Source organism: Cenococcum geophilum (genome assembly GCF_001692895.1).
Source record: "Cenococcum geophilum 1.58 unplaced genomic scaffold K441scaffold_107, whole genome shotgun sequence".
NCBI lineage: Eukaryota > Fungi > Ascomycota > Dothideomycetes > Gloniales > Gloniaceae > Cenococcum > Cenococcum geophilum.
The window spans coordinates 82,251-106,622 of NW_027137665.1; the positions used below are offsets into that span (position 1 = coordinate 82,251).

A 24,372-nucleotide genomic window follows, 5' to 3' on the forward strand; every position below is an offset into this window, starting at 1 on the left:
TAAGAAGGACGCTATAGTAAAGGCTTAATTAGCTTTAGAGTCTTAATATTAGAGGTGTAAGGAAGTAGAGGACCTAAAATAGTTACTTAGTCGTCGCCTACTAAATAAAAGTTGTTAAAGCACCGAAGGCATAAAGGAAGCCTATAGGCCTTGTATTTATATACTATTTACCTAACCTTTAATATAAGCTTCTTTGCCTCCTTCCATCTATATATTTAATACTTTAGTAGGCTCTTATAGCCTTACTTTCTTATAAAGCTTTTAATAGAACAGTGAGTTCGCGTCTTATATTCCATGCGCCGTCAAGGTCTAGTAGGAATGTAGCCCGTGCGCGAATACCAAAACATTAATAAATGTCTCTAGTATAGAATCTATATAGCTTCCTACCTTAATTATTACTATAATGGGTTGTAAACGTACTTCTAATAATACAGATCTTGTGCAACCTAAGTAGTATATTATTCTAAAGAATAAGCGAGCCAAAATTCTACCGCTAGAGCCCTGGCTACTGCCAGATTTTAGTCCCTTATCTATTAATCTTCCTTATACCGATGGCGCTTTAAATCTTCTACCCTATATAGATCCTACTAATCCTCTTGCCTTATTTAAGCTTATATAGACGGACAATTTACTAAATAAGTTAGCGGCTTATATAAACGAGTATGTAAGGCTTTATCCCTACCGAGAATATAAGGATAAAAGTAGGAAGGTTTGGAGTCCTTATAAATAGAAGCCAACTATTATAAGGGAGCTTCTTATATACTTAGCAGTAATAATTTATATAGGGCTATTACCAGAATTAGATATTAAGGAGTATTAGACAAAGACCTATAAAAGGGGAGTTAATTATTTTATTATTAGGGAAAATATGGGCAAGAATCGTTGGTAGTAAATAGATTTAAAGCTTTATATATTGTTTTTAAAGCACCCTAATAATAAGATAAAGGAGTCTCCTTTTAATAAGATTGCTGCACTTAGCGATACCATACGCGACCGTTTTCAACTCTATTGGACGCCTAAAACTTACCTCGCTGTTAATAAGATAATTACTTAATTTACCGGCCGAGCTTTTAAGACCGTTAATATTCTAAGCAAGCCTATACTAAAAGGCTTTAAGATATAGGTTATAGCTAATTAGGGCTATATATTAGGCTGGCTTTGGTATATAAAAGGCGATAAAAAGGGGCCCGTTAATTTGGATGAATATTAGATAAAGAAAAAGGGTTTTTTAAAGATATAGGTAGTAGTATTGGATCTTCTCCTATAGGAGCTTAACGGCAAACGATATTTTGATAAGAATAAGCATATTATTTAGCTAGATAATCTTTTTATAAGCGTTAAGCTACTCAATTAGCTTCGCGAAGAAGGAATTAGAGCTATAGGAACGGTACGAACGACTAAAATGAGGCGTAAGGTAGTGGAGGAATGGGAGAATAAATGTATGGAGCCAGTTAAGTAGTCTAAAAAGGACCCCCTTAAGTAAATTGACCAGTCGCTCGCCGACCTTAAGCTGGTGCATTTTAGGTAGATTAAATGGGGTAAATTATACGGAAGGCTTTCTAAAGACGGGTCTGTTATAGAGTTCGCTTAGAAGGACGTTAATATAGTGCTTTTTATAAGTACGGTTAATTCTAGTATATATATTACCTAAAAATAAGGCTCTGCGGATAGTAACGTTATATATTACTAGATTAAGTTAAGGTTTAATAAATAAGATAATGCCCTATAGAGACGGCCTCTGGCGCCTAATAATGTAAGGGTACTTTTGGTCCCTTACTCGGCTATATCGCCTAGGAGCTCTAAGGGGTAGCTAAGGCCTAGCCGAAGGCTAGGCTTAGTACCTCCTTATAAGCTCCTCGGGCTTATAGCCCTTTCCCTCCTTATTAGTTTGTCTCTATACTTAGGCTATTACCTACCCTTATTACTATATTGTCCTCTTCTATCGACTCTCCTTGTGACTTATGCTTGGCTTACCTACTTCCTACCGTATACCCTAGTAATGTGCCTTATAAATAAATATAAAAAGTTTTTAAAGATAAGGCTATAAAAGAACTATTAATACTATAGTTTATTAATATATATAATTACTTTATGGGCGGGGTTAATTAAGCTAATTAACTAAGGTTATATTATAACACGTAGAGGACGTATTTAAAGTCCTAAAGGCCTCTCTACTACTTCCTACTTTTTTTTATTTTTTTTTATTTTAATATCCATTATATTATACTACGTACAATACTACACATGCAGCCTCTAGGCTATAGCGCTATAGTTCTATATATATAAATCCTTTCTAGGCAGCTTAATATATACTAGTAGCTATGTCCTAGTAGTTTATAAACCTCTAGACTAGAGGTTTACCGCTCCCTAGTAAAATACTAAGTTACGACAACTATTAGGTAGTATTAAAACAGTAGAAAAACGGTAAAAGAAACGGTAAACGAATCCTAACGCCTGCCCCTGTACATTTTATAGTTTATTCTGTCCTTTTACTCACTACTGTCTATTTACTAGAAGTCTAGTAGGAGTTACCTCCTTCTAAAGCTTCTGCTTCCATTAGCCACTCTCTAGTAGCTATTTTTGTCTTACTTAGAAATAGAAAAAGCGCCCTTCTTCCTTTCTCTATACAAAAGAGCTTCTCTAGGGAGAGAGAAGAGCTTAGTTATCTTTGCATTTCTTTTCTCTCTTCCCCCAGTAAGTGATGTCGTCCAGTTGCAAAATGGGGCTAATTCTGAGGACCAAGATACGTGGAACTCGTTCCACGACCTCAATAACCTCACGCAGGGAACTCTTGAAGCCTGGCCCGTGCTTAACATCAATTTAAACAAAGACCCCAATGTCATTCCAACAGTAGAAGGTGGAGTGCTCTGGGGCGATAGTCTCAACAAGACATTCTACGTCTTCGGCGGTGCAATCACGGCCGGTCTTCCGGGAGAATTCCACTTGTTCGGTTATGACATTATCAATGACCGGTGGTGGGATTTCGGAGCACCCAAGACGACTTGGCTGAATATCCCCTACTATGGCGCCGGAGTCGGTGTATCTCAGACTGGCGAGGGTTACTACTACGGCGGATGGATCAGCAATACCTCCATGCAGGGATGGACCAATCCACCTACCATGAGTTCATCTCTGTACAAATATCAGTATGATCAGAACAGATTCACACTGGCGAACTCCCCGACAGACAATCTAGCAAGAGCCGAAGGTACAATGGTGTGGATCCCAGCTGGCGATAATAGTGGAATGTTCGTGTACCTTGGCGGCATATATGGTCTGAGCAATGGCACGACTGCTGCGCAGCCGATGAACGAGATCCTCGTGTATGATCCTGGGAGCAACGAATGGTTCACTCAGACTGCAACCGGCCAGGTGCCTCCAAATAGACGCCGCCACTGTGCTGACGTAGCCTGGGCACCCGACCAGTCAAGCTACAACATGTGAGCCCTTTTGAAGCCTCAAATACCATTAACTAAGCCGGACGCTAATCTGCACATAAAGCTACGTCTGGGGAGGACTCGGCGTACCCCCTCCGGTTACAAACTTCACTGCCTATAGTGACATATACGTTCTGACTCTTCCATCATTCACCTGGGTGAAACTATGGCCCGACCACAATACGAACGCCTCTTACCAATCTGGACACTACTCGTCTACCTGCAACATGGTCAAGAGCCAGTCGCAGATGATAGTCATCGGGGGCAAGTACCCAGACAACCCCGACATCTGCGATCTTGCGGATGGCTATTGGGCTGAGCACAACTTATGGACGGGAACCCTGAACAACCAGGGCGATAACGGCACATACTGGGCATTGTACAACCCCAATGTCACGACCAACGTCATTCCAGACGACGTTTATAACGTCACCGGCGGCACCAAGAACGGCGGCGCAACCCTCCTTGCCCCTAAATCCGGATGGGATCAGGGCAACGCGGCCGGGCTCGGCAGTCTGCTCATGCGGAAGCCGACCTTTACACGCCAGGCCATCCGCGGCGGTCCTACTTCATCCCCCACGAACACTACCACGCCGACTTCCCCGCCCAGCCCTCCGTCCCCACACAAGCTATCCGCTGGAGCTATCGCTGGCATCGCGATTGGCGGCGCCGCGGCGCTGATCCTCATCTTCGTCGCGTGGTGCGTCATTGGGATGCGGCTCTGGAAGAAACGGCAGGAGCACCGTCGGCAGTCGCAGGTTACGCAGCTAACTCAAGGTTCATCACCATACCCTGGTTACGGGCCGAGCACGATGAGCCCGCTGTCGGTGCCGGAGCAGTGGGCGCCCGGTCCTGGTGGAAGCCCTGTGCCAGGAAGCCCTGTGCCAGTAAGCCCACCGCCGATCGAGCTGCCCGCCGGGCAGCAGAGGTGGAATAACAAGCCTTAAGAACCCGAGATCTAGCCTGTTGTTGGGATCGACTAGGGAGGCCGCGCATCATCTTGAATTGGCGGCGGCGGGGGAGATGGGAGAGCAGGTTGCGAGTTTTGTGAGCAGGCCGATGACTTTCGCTCCTTCAGAGTGGCTTCATGATGCTTCTTTATCATGTGGTTGCTTTAGAATTTGTGGAGAGTAATTATAGTATAACTGCTAAAGCGTGGGGACCACTTAATAGTCTAGCTCGACCTCGACTCAACTAGAGCGTAGGGACGGCGATGGACCATCTATATTAGCGGGCCTAGTAATGTAATTTCCGTAATTTTGGAATTCATGCCCTCGGGTTGATAATCGCATTTGCCGTTCCGAAACTCAGTCCAGTGAATATCCTGCGAAAGTCTTTCATGAACTCCGTACATACCTGTGGAGTAAAACTCCTACTAGACTATGACGGCGCCGCCCCATGCAGCACCTATGTGCGATTTCTGTCAAAACCGGTTCGAACTCAAGATGTTCACATATCCCTGGTGGCGTAATTTACAGTTGCTATGGCAATGCAACACCCGCGAACATATGCCGCCACTTGGGACCGATCTGGGACCATTTAAAGCTTCATTTCAAGGGCCTGTTAGGCGAAGGGTGGACCCACAGTGCTGTTACTCGATTGGCCGGATATTCAATCTATCACCATGCCTTCTACTCGTCCCACGCTTTTTACTCAGGGACAAGCTGCTTAAAGGAAAACGTTAGATTGATAGTATATATAGAGTGGTTGGATTACACAGTCTGATGGGGCTGGCCGTGCCTAAGAGGTATAGCCTGATATCATAGCACATAAGTATTTTGTACATGCTGCAATTGTTTTGAATATTCCCTAGGCATCTGACCGCGGTCAATTTTCACGTTCCGGGTGTCAGTATTTTTCTCTGAGTTTCGCTTTCACTCCGGTTTAAAATTGAACAGAAACTCAGAGAATCTACTAAACGTCGATCGCAATGCACTTCTCACTGCCCTCCCACCTCGCTGCTGCGGCGCTCGCCAGCACTGCCTGGAGCCACGGGATAATCACAATTCCAGCACCCCGCGCCGTTGGCGCGGCCTCATCCACTGCATGCGGCAGTGGCGTTACCAACCTCATAAAGGCGGACAACACATTGCATGTCAAAGGACTGCTGGAAGCCGCTGCAACTAACAGTGCGTACAATGCGGCACAGTGTAATCTGCGGCTATGCAAAGGGCTGCAACTCGCCGATAATAAAGCCAATGTGCAAAAGTTCACTGTTGGGGGTTCTGGATATGTTGATCTGGATTCGAGTTCGGCATACAGGAACGGGGAACGTGAACGTGGTGGATACGAAAACGAGTCGGGTGATTGGGGACCCCTTGATTAGCTTTACGGGTTACGCAGATCAGACCTTGCCAACACCCCCTAAAAATAATCACAAATTTCAGCATTGCGATTCCAAAGGGGTTGGAGAAGCGTTGCGCAGCCGCCGGACAATGTGTACGTTCATTTCAGTCCTTACATTTTCCCGCGAACAGAAGAGGAAGGGGTTTTGGTGGAATTTTCTCTGATAGCAAAAATTGCCGCTGACTCCCTACTCTCCGCAGGTTTTGCAATGGTACTGGTACGGCGTAGCTGCAAAGCAGACGTACGAGTTTTGCGTCGAGTTTTGCGTAGATTTTACGATTGCACCATTCAGCCACTGAGCCACAGCGATATAGGTAATCCCAAAGGCGCCTCTAGACAGGTCATAGTGGATGGAGGTCGGCTATGACGGATCCACTGGCAGTGATGATGCTGCGTATGGATACGGATGGTATTAGGGATTCATTGAGCACCATATACGTATATCCTGAAAGTTACTCATTTTGTCTTCGGTAGATATAATACTGCTGACGCGCTGGAGAACTTGTGAAGGAAGTGGAGAGATTTGGTAGAGTCGATATAAGCATATTGTGGGGTAGTAGGGATGCTTTTGCCGGGAACCAATGAACTCATACTACCTCATCAATTCCTCTGATACAGCTCGTCACTAGAGCTACCTTCATATATTAAACCCCTTGTACCGATAGTATTCGGCACTTCATTTGGTGATTATGTCGATAGAGGAAGCGGCAGGATTCCAAATCCCTTTGTACGACGCCCGAAGGGCAACATACGACCCGTAAATCTGGAGGAGTCGCCTCCTTGTTGCATCTGTAATAAACCAACTATGCTTGGCTTCGATTTTAATAGTGGGCTCTAATCGTATATAGATATGCGCAGCTCTCTATTGGCTCACACGTATCTATCGCATTCCCTCGCTGGAATTACAGGAGGTGCTAGAACTTCTGTAGGCCTAACCTCGATCCTCCCTAACATTCCACTAACATAGGCTAGCGGTATTAAGGAGCAAAGGTATACCTTATTGTTTCTTGCCAGTCTGTATTAAGCGATGGGAGTCATCCCTACGACCGACAGGCAGTTGCATGTACGTAATTCGACTACAACAACCTTGACTCGTTACCAGGATTTGTTTGTATTTTGGGTAATGTCTTATTCGTCTGGTATTTATTCCTCGACCACGAGTATCGGAAGCTTGAAGGCGTAATAAAATTAAGACGCATTGCGGACGTCGTCAGGATAGTTTCGCTGCGCGTATCCTAAATTCCGGTATCATTAAAATATTGAGGTGTACTGGCCTCAGACTGAACATGCCTAATAGTTGATTCCTCAGAATTGACCCGAATACCCAAATCCAGCGGGTCACCTCCGACACCAGGCTCCAGGCCGGCAGCTTGCAACACAGCGAACCTAACTGCATCAATACCAAGTCTCTTGCCATTAATCTTTTTCTCTGCACTACATGCAAGTATTTCTCCGAGCGCCGAGAATCGTCGTTCTTTACACGGCTGAACAACGTCGCGGATTCGTTCAGAAGTTTCGCGGAGCTTGGCCAATCGTTTATTCATCTTATCATCATTTATGGGAATTTTGTTTTTGAAATCGATTAGCTTATCGGCTTTGGAAAGAATGACTTGATGCGGGATGGCGCTGCGGCGCATGATGTTGAGGATTTGGAGATCTCCTGGTTTGAGGCCGTGCTCTGCATCGATGAGGAGGAAAGCTCGACGCATTCTATAAGCAGGATATTCCGGTTAGCAGTTGCTATAGAATCTCAAGGCTTTACAGAGCAGACGGTGACATACTGCTTCCTTTCACACAGATATTTTATGATCTCGGGCCCCCATGATTCCCTACTCCCCATCCCATAACCTGGCATATCCACAACAACCAATCCACCTCGTCCAATCACTCTGGCGTGCTCATCCTGAGTCCTCTCCTTTAGCCTTACCCCACCTTGGTTTGACCCTCCAATTCCAAAGGCGTTCATTGTCTTTGTCCTACCAAGTTTACTGCTCGCGTGCGCAATAGGTTTAGTCGTGCGGTTGAACAAAGCATTAAGTAGGCTACTCTTTCCCACATTGCTGCGCCCCAAAAAAGCGACTTCCGAGACGTCGGAGAATGGATATTCGCGGAATTTACTTGCGGCAAAAAGGAAGTTGGGCTTCCCAGTAATGAAAAAATTGTCGGCGTAGGTCAGTTGTGCCAGAGTCGGGCGTAAAGTATCCCAGTAGTAGTTGAGTCTTTCAATAGGTATGAGTCCCAGAGGTCTGATTATTGGCACTGGGGGACGACGAGGTGTTATGTGACGAGGTGGTTCACTGCTCCCATGTGCAACAGCACCTATGTTTTGCCCGTCAGGGGAAGAGACTGTGGTGCTCTGCGAACCTACAGGAACACGGCTCGCAAGGCTGCTCATGCATCGGGTACAAATATATGGGGTTTTGCGTGATATTGAGGCCATGGCAATCGATTGACTCCTGCAGCTGTTTTCAGATGAACATTCAGAGGTTGGAGTTTCGATACTGGTCCAAGCTTCTCTGCATTTTTGGCGCCAAGAAGATTCAATGTATTAACGCCAAATTGTTCGCCGCAGCACCTCCGACATCACCAGCACCCATCGCTCAAGGAATACAACCACAAAGCTTCAGTCTTTTATCAATGGCATCACCTCACTCCTCAACACTGCGCTCCCTCTACCGGCGTATCCTGCGCGAACTCCCCTCATGTGCCACCGAGTCTGGGAAGCAAAAGCTTTCAAATCCTTCCGCACTTCAACAACGCATACGCACCTCATTCATCACATCAACCGGTTCAACACCGGCGGCGCCGAAGATACAAGAAGTTGAGCAATTTGTGCACTATATTCAAGCTCAGAGAATGTACGCGACGCTGATTGAGCGCTACAATCCTGGTATGGGCATGAATGGGGAGGAACGGGTCAGGTTGACTGCTAGGAGAGTGGGCATGGATCTGCCGGTTGAGGTTAAGCCGGAGAAGAAATGGCCAGGGTCTGGATGATAATGGAACATGTAGTGACATACAAAGAAGATGTTTTGGGACTGAACATTTGAGGACAGCATCGGAAGGCGCATTGGCTATGCATGTTTATGGCGTGTTGGGGGAAATCATCCGTGAGAAATAACTGCTATTCTGTAGAATTTTTTTGTTGTAAATTAAGCTACGGGAAGTGTATATGCAACTTATTCTGAAGGTTGCTTCAATACACCCCATAAGTTTTTTCTAGGCTTCACCCCGCCAACAGAAAAGCTTCAGAGCTCTAGTTGCCATAGGGGCATTGGCCACCTACCGAACCACTATCTAATTCTCTGTTCAATCGGCCAATACGCTCGCTCCGCAATGATTCAGCTAGACTACGGACTCTTTCAAACATCCCATTTCTTCATCGCTTAATGCTTGCTCTTAGTGCCTTATTCCAGACTTTGAGCGTCTTTGGCTCCGATATCTGCTTGAGAGGTTCAATGTCCCTCCGTGCCCGGTCAATCTTTGCTTGCAAACGCAGTTCAATATAGATTTCCAGACGCTGCAGCATGGAAAAATCACTGCGTTTTAACTAGAAAGAAGATAACGCCCTGCTCAACGCTGGCGTGGATGCCGAAGCAGCCCATCAGGAAGGAGACTATTCTTCACAAAAGGGTTTCAACTAAAGCAAGGCTTCTGCAATATCCCTACGCTTACAGAGAGGTAATGCGTACAATTGTAGCGGCCGCGAAAGATCTAAATCGAAAGGGCGGACGGATAGACGAGGCGGCTCCACACCTAGTCGCCCATTCTGATGCTCCAACACCTGAGCTGCTGGAGAATCCCAAGCCGTTGATTGGAGACTCAGTCCACCATGCAGCTATCGATTCCCGCGGCAGGGACGGTACACACCGCTGATGCATACCTGTATCAGTTAAATGGCAGTTGGCATCGATATTCGAATACAAAGCCTCCTTGACTACAGAGCACGTCCTGATCTCACTATGAAGAAGGTGAAAACGTAATCACTTGCATCGCCGACAACACGCGGCTCATGGATGCAGACTATCGTCAGGCGGTGGAGCGTCTTCCCGCACACAAGTATTTTACTAAGGAACGCTTGGAAGAATTCATTAATGCGACCAGCATTAATGCTCTAGCAAGAGTATGCACCTACGGCAAGCCACTGACAATGGAGTTCTAAACCTTGGCATGGCCAAAAGAATCCACTCTGTGATTAGCTCCAGGCGAGTCGAGGGTACGGCACTCGATTTTGCATTTTTCGGGGCTGGCGACGCTAGGCCCACATATTTGAAGCCTGCCAGCGAGTTTGCAACAGATGGAGAAATGGAAGAAGCAGGGAGAGTGGCAGGTTGTATGCCTTAAATGCCTACGGCATCAACACTGGGGGCAACCGAATCCATATCGGGTTAAGGAGGCATATTGGGAATATCATAAAGTCTTCGAAATACTAAAGAAATATGGCGCTAGACGTACACTACGTATGGAAGGGGACTCGGAAGGCGAGCCTTCTTATGAAGATGCTGTGCGGCTGCCCAGACTGGGTTTCTCTCCCCATAACCAGCCGAATTGGCGGTATTGGCAACCCCTGCGACTTAGAAATGCTTCGGGAGGGCTGGGAGGAGGCAGCTTTCGGAGTAGTCGAGATGGCCTACGAGAATGTTGACTTATGTAGCCCCGAGGTGATGGTATTCGATCGTTGGCCATAGATCGTGGATGTACTCAATCCACACGAAGGATGGTACAAGGCTTTACTTAGAGATTGCACGAGAGTGGAGGTGAAATTAGACGATGGGAAGGTTGTTTTGATTAGAGATAATAAGAGGAGGCTGCTTGATAAATATGAGAGGTAAAGCGGAAAGCGGATATTTAGCTGGTTATGCTTGAATTATAGGACATGTTTTCGTAGACCTATTCAAACAGGGATCCGACGTATATGGCAACACAACAATTCAACCTGTTTTGGGTATCTATGTACCCAGCACTACACCGCTTCATTCCTAGGCCCGCTTGGAATGTTGCGGGAGGGGCCAGCAAAAAGCCAAATTCATGTAACGCTTAACACTCGGAACTCAAAATTGTAGCCCTAACATAGTCAAGAAATAAATGCGTAAGCCAAAGCGTAAGCATTTTATACACTGTGCTCGAATCCAAAATGCTCAAAGCAAAAGAACGCCATGTCCCATGAATCACACCCGCACCGGAAACAATGACAGTACGTACGCATCCAGCAAAATCACGATACGAGATAGCACACGCCATCCCACTCCCACGGGTGCTGCGAGCAAAGGATTCCGCTGCAGCACCTGAAATATCGATGCAAAAACAATACCGGAAAAAATACAGAAAAACGGTAACGGAAACGAAAACAAATCGTGACAACCACAAGGGCCTTTTTACCGTCTGAACCCGGAAGAAACATCCTCGCGTTTCCACTCGATCTCCACCTCGGCAGCATACACATCTTGGTTGACTTGCACCGTGCGTTCCCACACGTCAACGTACTTCTGTTCACACTCCTTGAGTACTTTCGCGACTAGGTTGCGGCTGAGGCCTGGGTCGTCTGCATCGCCGAAATGTTTGTCGACGCGCTTCTTAAGAGCCTCGATACCACGACGCAGCTCTTTGGAGTCGTGAGAAGCGACAAGTTTGCGGAAGAGTGAGCGGGAGTGCGAGGATCGCGAGGCAAGAGAGCTGGGTGGTGTGCCAGAGGGTAGAGAGCCGAGTAGCGTCTCTGTAGACTCGAGGAATTCCTAATAGGGCCGTTAGCCAATCATTTGTGCTTTGGATAATTTCATGNAGTAGGGTTGGCTTACCAAGAGCTTGCCTAGAGGTCGGCGGATGACAGCATCCACATACAGCGCCATATGCTCGTTCATCTCCTCGGCTGCCTTTGCACGCCAGTCGGCCAGCACGGAATCTGCACGCTCGTCAACCTCTTCCATGTAGTGATTCATGTTCTCGATTAGGAGGATATGATAGTTGAGAGCTTCTTTGTCTTCCGGATCGCCCTGTCCTTGAATAGCCATAACGGCAGGAGATTCCTTTGCGATGACCTTCAAGCTTTCAAACATAGCTTTGTTGATCTTCTGATATGCATCATCAACCATATTACGCACATCTAGCCGCTCCGGATCATCGGATGCCGGCAGCATGTTTTCGATAGTAAGAGAGAAGTGAGGGAAAGTCTTGATGAATGCGATGACACCTTTTCGCTTCTTGATTTTCACTTTAGTGTCCTCAATAGCACGGATTTGCTCGTCTACAAATCGTGTGAAGAGTCCAGTGAGGCGCTCTTGCATCTTCTGGAGAGTACGTGTGATGAAGTCCTGGTTCGTATCTTCTAGCTCGGCAAGTTTGCGGTCAATAGCACACAAGATACCAACGCCTTGTCTGTTTCACTGGATTAGCACCATAACAGTAGATTGTGTAAAGAAGCATAAACTTACAGTGGATCTGCCTTGACCGCCCACTCCATCAGATTCTGCATATCAGTCGGCCAGAAAGAATACATCTCTTCCATGACCTCCATGACACGCTTAGCCATGGCTCTATCAGGCTCGAAGAGCTTGCGAGCAAATAGATTCGTGCTGTGACGGCCTTCTGGAGGTGCTGCATTGACCGCATCAGGAAAGTCAATATTCTCCGCAGAAGTGGCATGAAAGAAGTCCGTAACAAAGTTTTGCTCAGTAAAGATCAGAGGAGATAATTCATCTAAAGCACCAGCGAACACCTCAAATGGATGGAGTTTGCCAGATTGCGACTTTTCGGCTTTCGCTTCTTTATCACCGGACGCTGAGCGAAGGCCTCGTGCGAGTGTCTGACTACGTTTAACAGTGAGTTTCCTTGCTGCACCTGAAAGAGACTCGGCCTCCTTTTCTTGGGAAGTGAATAGTAAGTCTTGCTCATCGCCAGTAGGTTTACGGGCTATCTTTTTCCACGCTATTGTATTGTCTCGCATTTCGTCTTGATAAATTGGTCGAGCCCGAGCCTGATACATTCTGATCAGCTCGTCCCAGGTAGGGCGGCTGATTTCCTTGGCGAACAAAAGAAGAGGGCTGTACTGCCACAGAGCGTTTCGAGTAATGTCATGTGCGGCTACATCCAGTTTTGTGGAGGGTTTCGAGTCAGAGATGGCCTGTCGAGCAATGGCTTCCTTGGTATCCATCAGAGCAGCGCCAAAAGTCATGTCCATGAATTGTTTAAGTCGCTCGAGGAACAGAGTACTCTCGTTCAAGTATCGGTCTCTCTTCTCCTGTAAGGCTCTCATTGAGGCTAGCTCGCTATTACCGAAACTATTAGTGTTGGCGAATTTCGAGGGATCATCAACAGTACTCGCTCGGCTTCCTTGAATAAGGGTCGGATCGATGGTAATCATAGCTTTGTACAGCAAGAGTAGGGAAGACTCTATCTCCTCTAGGCCTTCAACTTTACCTATTGGGGCTCGCTTGAGCGACTCTAGTTGACCTGGGGTAATGGAAATTGTGTCAACGAGTTGCTGTAAGTCGGTTTGAAGAAGCTTTTGGTTAGCGGTTTGCACTTGAAGACCTTGACCTTGGGCTTCGATAAATGCAATGTCGTCGTTGAGGCTCTGCATGTGACGATTAGTACTAAATATGGAGGGGATTATATACGGGACACCCACGCTAAGTTCCACGTTGTATAGGGTTAGTAAGCCTTCCAGTTCGTCACACTCAGCGATCGCCTTGTCGAGCATCTTCTCAACGGCCTCCACTCGGTCATCCTTCTGATCCAAATGACTAAGCCAGCTGCCAGCTTCAACGCGGCCAAGCTCTCGTTTAAGATCTGCTTCAAGAGCTTCAATCTTTTTTGGATGGAGATCACCCCAGCCGAAATCTTCTAGGGTAGTCTCGAATTCAAGACCACGACCTTCAAGAATGCTAGGGTCTATGCCAAGCTTGGTGAGATACTTGGTCTTGTGATTTGAGCGCCTCTTCTGCCGCCGACCTTCTGGTTCTGTCTCAGCCTGAGCCTTACCCTTCTCCTCGGTCTGAGCCTTGGCTTTCTCAGGGCTTGGTGAACGAGACCCTCTTGATCTTCTTGCATCATCCAGTTGCTGGGGCAAAGGACCAGTCGAAGTGGGACTAGACACCGTTACGGATGGAACATCTCCCGTATTAATATGTGGTCTCTCTTTAGAATTTCTGTCCGGTTTCAAGCTTGGTATCGTTTCGTTGCTTGTGTCTTTACGTAGTGACGGAGCAGGTACAACGCCACTGATACCATCAGGTTCATTGGATGGCTTTGGCTCCTCCTTTGCAAGCAACTTATCTCCTGCTCCGCCAACTCGTGGTTTGAAACCGTTATATGCAAACGCCGCTTTGCGAAGAACGTTTGCAACTTCCGCGGGTGGCTTCTTCTTAACCATAGGGCCCAAGCCAGGTCGATGGTCCTCCTCTTCTTTAGGCGATAGTGGTTGTACCGCTGGCGCAGGTGCCGGTTCGGATTCTGTAACTTCTGGTGGCGGAGGAGGCTTTGGTTGTCTGGCCTTAGGAATTTCAGGTGGAGCGACCTCAGGCGGTGGTTGCGGGGGCTCGGGCTCTACCCTTGATTTGATTATAGGCAGTTCGGTATTGAAGAATGATGTCTGCGCATTCTCTGGTGGCGGAGCTTGAGGCCTTCTGCCATTTTGTAGGGTACCAGTGACTGGAGGGGTTTGCAAAGGCGTGGAGAATTCGCTCGGTGAATCGGTTGCAAGGCTACGTTGCCCGCTGGAATTGGCTGGTAGCATGGGAGGTCGTCTGCGTTCTGGCGGAGCATTCCGTGGTCGTTCGTCGAGAAACATTTCTTCATTTCGAGACAATATCGAGCTGCCATTGCTTTGAGCTGTGCCGGGCCGCAGTTCACGTGGAGACGGCTCTCTCCTGTCGCCTGCTGGAAAGCCGTTTGGTCTTCGTCTGTCTGTTGTAGAGATTCCTAGACTAGGTTCGTCTAGAGGGGTCTCATCGATCGATCTTGTGTCGTCTGGTAGTACTGGACGTCTCCTAGGGCTTTGCTGACGCTGTAAGCTAGGTGCTTTTGAAGAAACGCTTCCACTTTCTGGGGTGTCTGGCCTTTGGTTAAATTCGGAGCGAGAAGATTGAGGTGTTAAATGCTGCGATGACGTGAAGGATGGCGCTTGTCCTGGAATTGGCCGCATCTGCTCCCGGCTTGCAGGTTGGCGCATGTTTCGCTCTATAGAAGGTTGCGGCCTTGGCTGCCTTTCGGGATCTCTGACTGGGAAATAAGGGGGTGTTGGCGATGGACCTTGAGATGAAGGTGCCCGTGGAGGCCCATCGCCCGCTGTTGGAGGACGACCCCTCGAACCCGATTGCTGCCGCTGCTGCGTTCCAAATGTCTCTGGAGATACACGTGGAGGCGGCCCACGATTTGGGCTAGTCGGACGGCCTGGACGTGAAGGAGGCGGTCCTGGTCTTTGCTGGCTAGGTGGACCAGATCTTGGTTTGACGCCAGGTAGGCCAAGGATCTGGTCGATTTCCTTTGGACTGAAGCCAATCAACTGTGGCACTTTTCCCTGTGTGTACTTCCGGTAGATTTTGACCAAACTTGCGATAAAGAATTCCTTTTCTTTTGTCGTCCCCGCTTGCCAATAGTAGGGTTTGATAATTGTGACAATAAAACCTGAGTCTCCAGCCCATTCTTTCCACTGGCTTTCTTCAGGAGTAGATGGGACAGAACTGGCGAAGGATTCCACGGCACTCAAATCTTCCAGATTCCATGTTTTCCCGATGGAGAATGATTTATTGGGATTCTCTCTAGCTTTATGCAGACGCACTCTTCCAGAGTTGCGTACAGATATGATAATCAAACGTGGTTTTTTATTTGCCTCAGGGGAATTCGGCGGAGGAGGCACTTGCGGGTAGGCAGCATCTTCTTGAATGCGAATATGTGTGATGTAGGACTCGGCAGCTATGGATAATCTAAATTAGTATGTTGCGATATATTTTACTGATCCATACGCTCTACAGGTGACGTACGCTGCCCATTGGCGTCCGCCTTGGAGAAGCAACTCTCTATAACTTGTTTCCGCTCATCTTCGAATCTCTCAGCACGAGTCTTTCCACCTGGAATCGTCACAGAAGGCGGAGCTAACCCCTCTGGACCGCCGCCCCTCCTACCCTCCAAACTCGGTCTTCTGCCTGAGGCCGATCCATTGGGCTGGTTTCGCAGTCGTGGATAATTCCCCTCCATGATGTATTACTACGGTATGTTTCCACTTCCACTACCCCTCAAAACTAGCGTTGGAGTGGCGGCAGTGTCTAAAAGCAGGCTTGGAGCCTGTCATATCTGTGAATGACGTGGATACGTGCTGGCCATGGGAGAGCGACGACGAATAGCAAGCTGTCTTGAATCGACGAGATTGGACGGGAGGAATACAATAGAGGTTTACCAGAAATCGCCGAAGAAACGGAAGCACGAGGGAAGCAAGGCGCAAGGGACAAGGGTATCTTTGGGCGATTGACAGAAGTTAAAGGTGATGAGACGCTTGGTGGACAATTGGAAGCCCCGGGTCGCTCGATCAAGCTATGTCCAGTTGAGCCTAGCGCCAGACCGCCGTGAGGCTGAAAAACTTTCCGCAGAGGTCGTCATTTTTCCGCCCTCTTCACCGCACCAGTGAACACCACCACAGCTTCTCACCAATCCTCCCAATTGCTCACCATGACGAGCAATAAGAAACCTCACGCTCGCAACATTAAAGAGGAGCGAAAAGAGCGCGCCGGTGCGCTCACTGCATCCGACATACGCAAGAAGAAACCCTCCGGGGTTAATAAGGAATTGTCGAAAACCCCCAAAGATCCTGATTCTCTTCTGGAATTGGTAGAAGACTTTCTTCATGAGCATGGCTATGCAAAATCAGGGCAGGAACTTGCTGCTGAAACTACGAAAAGAGAAGCTGTGGACGGAACGACGTCGAAGAATGCTTCGAAAGGATATCCGACATTGGCAGAATTGTTCAATGAGTGGCTGGAAGGCCCTGGAAAGAATAGGAAACTTGGAGACAAGCCGGCTACGGCCAAAAAGGAGGCTGCAGCTGAGGCAGACCAACGGAGTTCGAGTGACTCGGATAGCAGCAGCGCCTCTGAGAGCAGCGATGAGGAAGATGCCGTTCAGCAGAAGGCACAGGAGAAGGATGTGAGTTCATCAGAAGCTAGTTCAAGCGATGACAGCGATGGCGAGAGCAGTAGCTCAAGCGATTCGGATACTAGCGTCGCAAATGCTACATCGCCTTCCACTGCATCTTCATCTGGCTCCTCTTCGTTGAGCTCTGATACTTCTTCCGACTCTAGCTCAGAAGAAGAGAAGACAGTGAAGGAGCGTGCTACGAACAAACTAAAGCGGAAAGCCTCTTCTGACTCCAGCTCCTCCAGCTCCTCGTCCAGTTCAGACAGCTCCTCGTCCAGTTCAGACAGCTCCTCATCCAGCTCAGACTCCGAATCCGAAGCAGAGCCCTCTCCTAAGAAAGCCAAGAAACAAGCCTCCCCTTCTTCCTCATCTTCCTCCTCCTCCGCCAGCGACTCAGACAGCGACTCAGACAGCGACTCTAGCACCGACCCAGCGAACAAAGCCCTCCCCCCATCCTCCGAATCGTCATCCGACTCCTCCAACTCCTCCTACTCAGACTCCCCCGCACCCACCAAAAAGCTCCCGCCCCCCGCTCGCAAGAACTCCACCGACTCCAGCGCCACGCTCTCGCGCACCTCGCCCCAAGCCAGCGTCAGCAAGCGCAAGCGCTCGCCCTCCCCCGCCGAAAACGGCACTACCGGCACCGACAACACCTCTTCCACTTCCACTTCCCAGTCCAAATCCGCCAAGCGCGCAAAACCCGCCGCCGTGCACTTCAGCCGCATCCCAAAGGACCAGCACGTCGATCCGAAGTTCGCTAGCAACGCGTACGTGTCATATGACTATGCGGACCGCGCGCATAGGGCCTTGGTCGTTACGAAGGGCAAGGGGTTCACGAAGGAGAAGCAGAAGAAGAAGAGAGGCGCGTATAAAGGCGGGTATATCGATACCGTAGGGGTGAAGGGGATTAAGTTCGATGATTGAGGAGTAAAAGGCAGCCTGAGGAAGTGGGATACACAGAAAACTGTGGAGGGGAAAATTTCGTGATTAATGTATGACTGGATGTCTGATTCTAGCCCGGTGCCCTGGTGTTTAAAATGGGCTTGGATGTTTGAATTTTATTTGCTGGCCAGTAGAGCGTTAGATACCCTTCGCAGGGTGTGTTCGGCTTAGCGATGAGTAAGGGTTTATTCATCTCCCCTGGCCCATACAAAAATATTCTGACTTCACAGCACACATTTGGAAAGAGGCGTGGCACAGTGACTGAAGAAACAATCTAGTATATCTACCCTACCCATGGCCGTACCCTAAAACCTAACCATCGTCCCTACTCATACAAACCAAACCATCACCAAAACCAATCCTGGTGACCACAGCCGAGAGCCCAAACTTTTCCCAACCCAAACCCAAAACCCAAAACCCAGACCGCACGTCATTCCCCCAGACCCACATCCATAGCTACCACCTTTCCACCGGCACTTAACCCCGCGGCCTGAAGCTAATCTTCGTGTCGCCTGATTGATGTCTTGGAGGCAAAGAGGTCAGCTACCTGCTCCACTCTCGCACTACTCTAGACAGCGCCTTCGGTCGTCCCCTCCACTCCCCCTACCGCTTCTCCGCTTCTTGCTTTGCCCCGCGCCTCCAAGACGAGTTCGACGTTGGCTTTGGCAGCTAAAAGAATAGGCGTGGCGGGAGGGAAAGGGATGAAAAGGCTAGAAAAAGGGGGACTCACTTTTTGACGATGCGCTCGATGGCGTCCATACCTTTGACGAGGACATCCATACGAGGGCCGTAGGAGAGGCGGACGAAGTCTAAGCATCGCCCATCATTAGCACGTTGAAGGTTACAGCAGAAAATGGAACCAGCAAAGAAGGTAGTTGTTGTAGCGGAGGCAAAACTCACGATGGCAAGGGCTGTCGAACAAATCCCTGCGTTTGCTCGGGTTCAAATCGAAGAAGATACCCGGGACCACAATCACCTTCTCCCCAAGACACGCTTGGAAGAAGTTTAGTCCGTCGTTGATGCTTTCGGGTAGCTCGCTCAGATCGAGCCAAATGTAGAAGGTGCTGTTGGGCTTGAAGGCTAGCTTGAAGCCCATTTCCTCCAGCCGCCCAATCACATAGTCGCGCTTGGTGCGAAAGTGGGTTTGCAGCGCACGCATCTCGCAGCGCACGCGCGACGGTTCGAGCATGCTGACTGCAGCTTCTTGGAAGGGCACCTGATGAGAATTAGGATAGTAGAGTTGAAAGGGAGTAAGGGTGGTTACGTTGGTTCCACCGTCGAGATAGCTGCCGCAAGACCCAATGGCTTTGATGAATTCTTTGGGTCCAACAATCCACGCAACACGCCAGCCGGGAAGGCGGAACCGCTTGGTGAGACCGTCAATGATGAGGACGTCATCTTCGTCTACGTCTTCGATGTTGTCAGCCGCGGAGATGACGGTGCCATCGCAATCGGTGGTATAGTTGTAACCCTAACAAATAAATTAGGCACCTTCTTCATCTAACAAAGAATAAGTTGATGAGTTCGTCACTTACGCAGTAGAACTCGTCCATGATCAGCGTGGCACGGTCTCTGCAGATATTCTGGATTTGTGCAAGCTCTGGGTTTGTGATCATTTGACCAGTGGGGTTGCGAGGATTCGAAGTAAGGATAACTGAAGTTCCTCTGGCAATTTCCTCTGCAATTTTGTCTGGGTGCATATGGTACCCATCGTTCCTCGAGAGGGGAATTGGAATAGGCGCAATCTAGATACCCATTAGTCTCCATCCATATAAGCGTTTATAGGATGTAGGATCCTTACATTACGGAAAAGCGACAACATCTCATTGTATGCAGTATAGTCTGCCAAAAATTCAGCATTATATCCCTGAGTACCTTGAAAAACTCACCAGGAATAAAGAATCCCAAATAGGCGTTCCCCAAAACCGCAGCAATTCTGATTAATCCTGCTCGTCCACCAGGTACAATGCACACATTCTCCCAAGTGTACTTGCTCTTCCTCCACTTCCTATGATGCTCATTATATAACGTTGCAACCGCCTCTCTCAGAGGCTTAATTCCGGCTGTGGGGCCGTATTCCCTGCCGTGCAAGGTAATGTCGACTTTATGGGGTCGCTCAAAGCATCCCTGGATCTCGTCATCGACTTCGGGAGCACCTTGGCCTAAGTTGGCCCATGCTTCTGGTTTCTCCATAAAGCCATGCTCGTAGGCACGCTCGGAGGTCCAAACAACGCCAGTTGAGGCACGGGTTGGGTCGAGGCCGGCATGAGGACGGTGACCTTCATGAGATTGGCGGAACTGACGATGGATTTTGGAGTTTAATTCTTTCGAAGGAGCCATTGTTAGGTATATTTCAGAGGTAATAACAGAAAAAAGTGGAGATCAACAGGAACTGGGGAAATGGAGGGGTATGGACAGTGAGCTGGTGGGGTGCGTATGTAGGGAAGTGGATAAGGGCGCATGATGGCTGAGAAAGAGAAAAACAAAGCCATTCGAATGTGATGTCCGCCTCGTGCGTATTTCCCGAAGCACTACTGGGCCACATGAAGTCTGCAGGAGCGACCCCGTACCACCTCTGTAGCTCCATCACAGCCATGACGTGGTGGACTAAAAAGCAAAACAAGAGCAAAAAACTCACCACTCTCGCTTGGATCTTTGGTTGAAGAGAACCTCCGCTCCCTGAAGCCCATAGACTTTGCAAGGGGAATTCTGGCTGCTGAGAAAGACATTGTCAGCAAAACGAGAGATTTGGAGGGTTGTCAAGCAAAGAAAGAGTGCAGCGGTGTGGGGGGAGGGGCACCAGTCCGTTTATATGCACGTTTGCTACCAGCCCAGGTCTCCTGGTCGGGGGTCGCAGGGCTGCAGGCTGGGTAACCTATCACCATAACAGAGGAAAACACATCCTAGCCACGGCGCGGCCACGGCGAAAGCTTGAAGCAGCTAGCTGCATAACCCGCAAAAGAAGCTACAAAATGCGTCCTCCATGCCCGACATCATTCGTCGTTATTCGCCATTGTTCGCCGCCATGCCCTGCATTTTCCTTTTTGAAAGATAGCTAGTGTGGATACTATGTCTTCCGCCATTGCTGCGGGATATTTTCATCCGCCTGAACCGTAACAGGACACTGCCCAATGCTGCCACCGAAGCGGTCTGGTTTCAGGCCGTAAGCTTTGAAAACGCTGGTTGATCCCAACATCGCAACGGCCAAAATTCCCTGACAGCGACCACGGATTGGCCAATGCCACGACGACACGAAGGACAATAATACCTCAAACGGCAGAGCGGCAATCTGTCCGGCGTGGAAAATCGTCGTCGTCGGCCGCCATAGCCAATAATCCACAGTCGAGAGCACCGCTCCGCTTACGCCACACCAACGCTGACGTAATGACCGTTTCTTTCTGCGCGATTAATTTCTCTGATAATGCTAAGTTACATTCTATGTACAGCACAGCCCCACCCTCAGAAAAAGGGGCCCCGAGAACTGTGGCTAAAATACAAACAAGACACATCACTCGATTGGATCCTCCTCCAACAGTATCTTGAAACTGAACGGCTCGAATGGCACCTGTGAGACCAGTTAGTGTTATAGACTTCACAAATTGGCTGAGTGACGATGGTAGAACTTACGCCATCTCCCATGAAATGCTTGCTCATCGCCTCCACCCAATGCAATCTCAGGCTGTGCAACATGGCGCTCGTGCCTTCCATGACGCACAAGACGAATACTGTAAGAACGAACCACATGTAGAAGATGACTACAATAGCAATGACACCTGCTATTCCAGTCATACCGAAGGCTATATTCATAGTCATGTCCCAGAGCACGATAGAAAGGCGTTGATGCGCGAGTGAGAGGGCCCATAGACGGAGGTATGAAGCCGTATGAGAGACGCAGTTGAGGCAAAATTCTGGACAAGTCAACTTCAGGCTGTCAGAGCTATTTGAAGACAATAGTCACTTACCGATTGTGTGGATGATCTGGTGGATCATAATTTCCGAAAATTCAAACTCCTCATGTTCTCCTCCAATGTCCTGAGTGATCATTGCAACACCATCTTCGTCATCTCCGAAGCTCTCTCTGCCGCCATTCAATGTCTGGCTCTCTTCGTCGTCGTCATCCAACGCGCTAACTCTGGTGCTCTCTCCAATACCACGGTACCCCATCGCGCGCGCTCTATTGTGTTCCCAGCGAAGGTAGAAAGGCTTCGCGAACAGGAGAATTGGCACGCAAATAAGAGCCATCATGAGTAATATGACCTGGACTTTAGCTTGTCCGCGGTATAGAGGTGCTTCCGGATTCTCGAGCGTACCAGGTTGGAGGAACATGTAAATGAGCATGTTAAGAAGACTGGGAGCGTCTGGACCGAAGTTAGCGCACCATTTGTAAACAATGGAAAACGCCAAGTATCCAAAGATAGACTGGAAGAAGATCATGCCAGGAACGAAATTTCCCCAGATATCAATAGGAGTCTTAAAGTAGCGTGCGTTAACTAGGGACCAGCAGAGTGAGAATGTCATCTAGGACTTCTTAGCAAATCTCCTCTCGCCATATTGAATGGAAGGGATATACTTACGTGAGCCCATCCAAGAAGAATACTAAGCTTCATCTTGTAGCTATTGGAGAACAGGAGGTCGTTCTCTGTTTCATGCCATCTCCAATCCAGTCCGAAAGGGTAGGTATAATTGCCGACCCGCTCTGCTTCCGGGCCAGTCCCATCTTCGCCTTGCCATTTCCACATAGACGGAAATAGGGGAAGTTCCTTGGAAAAGGCGTCGCAGTAAATCAAGCCAGTATACATAGAGAATATGCCCATCATCAGCACGATGTAGCGGCCGTAGAAGATCATGGAGAACAACTCATCGAGCTTGCTGCGAGAGAGAGGCTTCTCATAATAGATCATAGCAAGAGCGGCGAGGAACAAGATCGCACCGTGCCCAAAATCTCCAAACATGACAGCAAATAGAAAAGGGAAAGTAACAATTGTAGGTAAGCCTGGATTAACTTCCCTGTATTTGATAGTGCCATAGGCATCGATAATGGTCTGGAAAGCGAGAGTAAATTTGTTCGTCTTGAAATAGGTGGGTGGTGTTTTGGTGGTTTTAACCTGGTTTACAATTGTGGGGACAGAAAGACCAGCTCGATCATTGACATCCTGGAGAGTAGACTTAATCAAACCCAAAGAGTTTGTAGGTGCCCACGCCTCAGCGATGAGCGTTTTCCGTTGATGGTCGTAGGAGAATTTGTTCAACGTTTCGTAAACTGCCTTCTCCTTCTTGATAATTACCATCCAAGCCGCCAAGCTTTGACTGATAGCAGTCAACTCCGCATCAAGGGTCTGTTTAGTATTCCGCAAAACGCTCGCCAAGTCGTTCAATCGAGTGTTAACCTCATTAATCTGGTCGCGACGTAATTCGCTATTCTCATCCACGCTGTACAGGTCGGCACCCAAGGATTCTGAGATTTTGCGGATCTTAGCAATGATCTCCTTGCCATGCGCGAAGATGATGAAGACGTTCTTGCTGACTCCCTCGTTCGTTTCCGGGTCGATGATAGCCTCTGGGATCTCGGATTGGTTCATGTAAAGATTGCCGCGCAGAGTTCTCCAAAGAATCCGTTCAAACGCAGCTATACGCTCACGAGGAATCACTCCTGCAACAAAACCAATATTCATTACGGAGAACGATCGGTCTCCAGCAGCTTCCCCATTTTGAGGGTGTTGTTCAACATCACGAAGAAGGGGGGCATCGTCGTTATCCATCGATTGCCGGATTTCTTCAGTCTGACCACGAGCCTATAACCCATAAGTATATCATCCCGTACCGGATTCTTGACTCGAACAACCCTACCCTATCGAAGAACCCGCCAGCCTCTCTAAGCACCCATCGCCATTCTGTAAGCTCAACCTCACGCTTCTTTAAAGTTTCATAGCTCTCATTGAGAGATGAAATCCTGTTTTCTAAGCTTTGGCTCTTATCCGCAAGTTCATCGATCTCGGATGCCGAAGGAGATGTGAAAGGGTTGTTGAAATCATAGATGGATCTCATTGGGATCGATGCCTTATCCATCTGGGAATGGAAGTAGCCTTTTCGTTGTCAGCCAATGCTATGCTCCGTACACATCTAACCACTTACGGAGCTGTCTCTCAACATTGTCCAACCTCCGAATCTCCTGTGTAAAGGTACGTTGAAAAGCAGTGGTGTTGGCGTTGAGCTGGTCAAAACCAATGTGGTCAGCCATCAAGCTGATTTAAGTGCATCCCCAAAGCTCCAGTAGCACTGCAAGAGCATTCACATGTTCCACTTACATCTCTGAAGTCCATGACACCCAGTTCGCCAAGGGCGGAAACAACTTCACGCCCTATCTCATTAGCAATGTAGAGTTGCGTCAAGGACATGTCCGCCGAGCGGAACAAGGTATCTTTTGGAGGCGCCATCCTGGCAGCTCAAGAGGTAGGTCTTTAGCTCGAATATGACCTGTCTTTGAGTCGTGTTGAAGTAATAGGCCAAGGGTTGCGATAAGGTG

The 24,372-nt window shown here is 48.4% G+C and overlaps 8 protein-coding genes across 8 annotated transcripts; 4 read left to right on the forward strand and 4 right to left on the reverse strand.

Moving 5' to 3' along the window:
* Positions 1 to 1,402: 1,402 nt before the first annotated feature.
* Positions 1,403 to 4,470, forward strand: K441DRAFT_709645 (uncharacterized protein; the record flags this gene model as incomplete). The annotated part of the gene is made up of 3 exons (XM_067653863.1): positions 1,403 to 1,439; positions 2,744 to 3,440; positions 3,502 to 4,470. The coding sequence occupies 3 exons, from the start codon at positions 1,403 to 1,405 to the stop codon at positions 4,382 to 4,384; spliced, it is 1,617 nt and encodes a 538-aa protein (XP_067496358.1). The 3' UTR covers positions 4,385 to 4,470.
* A 673-nt stretch (positions 4,471 to 5,143) lies between these two features.
* K441DRAFT_709646 (uncharacterized protein) lies at positions 5,144 to 6,082 on the forward strand (the record flags this gene model as incomplete). The annotated part of the gene is made up of 3 exons (XM_067653864.1): positions 5,144 to 5,659; positions 5,700 to 5,842; positions 5,984 to 6,082. Exons 1-3 carry the CDS (start codon positions 5,368 to 5,370, stop codon positions 6,080 to 6,082), a joined length of 534 nt encoding a protein of 177 aa, XP_067496359.1. The 5' UTR covers positions 5,144 to 5,367.
* A 936-nt stretch (positions 6,083 to 7,018) lies between these two features.
* Positions 7,019 to 8,178, reverse strand: K441DRAFT_597363 (uncharacterized protein; the record flags this gene model as incomplete). Its single annotated transcript, XM_067645058.1, has 2 exons — positions 7,019 to 7,493; positions 7,565 to 8,178. The coding sequence occupies 2 exons, from the start codon at positions 8,176 to 8,178 to the stop codon at positions 7,019 to 7,021; spliced, it is 1,089 nt and encodes a 362-aa protein (XP_067496360.1).
* Positions 8,179 to 8,420: 242 nt separating this feature from the next.
* K441DRAFT_597332 (uncharacterized protein) lies at positions 8,421 to 8,780 on the forward strand (the record flags this gene model as incomplete). Its single annotated transcript, XM_067645056.1, has 1 exon — positions 8,421 to 8,780. The coding sequence occupies one exon, from the start codon at positions 8,421 to 8,423 to the stop codon at positions 8,778 to 8,780; it is 360 nt and encodes a 119-aa protein (XP_067496361.1).
* Positions 8,781 to 11,158: 2,378 nt separating this feature from the next.
* K441DRAFT_597329 (uncharacterized protein) lies at positions 11,159 to 15,974 on the reverse strand (the record flags this gene model as incomplete). Its single annotated transcript, XM_067645054.1, has 5 exons — positions 11,159 to 11,515; positions 11,579 to 12,155; positions 12,212 to 13,353; positions 13,408 to 15,692; positions 15,761 to 15,974. 5 exons carry the CDS (start codon positions 15,972 to 15,974, stop codon positions 11,159 to 11,161), a joined length of 4,575 nt encoding a protein of 1,524 aa, XP_067496362.1.
* Positions 15,975 to 17,648: 1,674 nt separating this feature from the next.
* K441DRAFT_597393 (uncharacterized protein) lies at positions 17,649 to 17,831 on the forward strand (the record flags this gene model as incomplete). Its single annotated transcript, XM_067645060.1, has 1 exon — positions 17,649 to 17,831. A coding segment is annotated over one exon (183 nt), but the record flags the coding sequence as incomplete, so codon positions are not given.
* A 457-nt stretch (positions 17,832 to 18,288) lies between these two features.
* Positions 18,289 to 20,622, reverse strand: K441DRAFT_671689 (aminotransferase). The gene is made up of 7 exons (XM_067650453.1): positions 20,488 to 20,622; positions 19,739 to 20,173; positions 19,651 to 19,691; positions 19,385 to 19,594; positions 19,114 to 19,320; positions 18,750 to 19,065; positions 18,289 to 18,658 (listed from the first exon to the last, which is right to left on the reverse strand). The coding sequence occupies exons 1-7, from the start codon at positions 20,576 to 20,578 to the stop codon at positions 18,576 to 18,578; spliced, it is 1,383 nt and encodes a 460-aa protein (XP_067496364.1). The 5' UTR covers positions 20,579 to 20,622; the 3' UTR covers positions 18,289 to 18,575.
* Positions 20,623 to 21,357: 735 nt separating this feature from the next.
* On the reverse strand, positions 21,358 to 24,283 carry K441DRAFT_597375 (vacuolar ATP synthase-like protein 98 kDa subunit; the record flags this gene model as incomplete). Its single annotated transcript, XM_067645059.1, has 7 exons — positions 21,358 to 21,414; positions 21,477 to 21,757; positions 21,812 to 22,367; positions 22,424 to 23,641; positions 23,697 to 23,932; positions 23,982 to 24,060; positions 24,155 to 24,283. 7 exons carry the CDS (start codon positions 24,281 to 24,283, stop codon positions 21,358 to 21,360), a joined length of 2,556 nt encoding a protein of 851 aa, XP_067496365.1.
* Between the last annotated feature and the right edge of the window lie 89 nt (positions 24,284 to 24,372).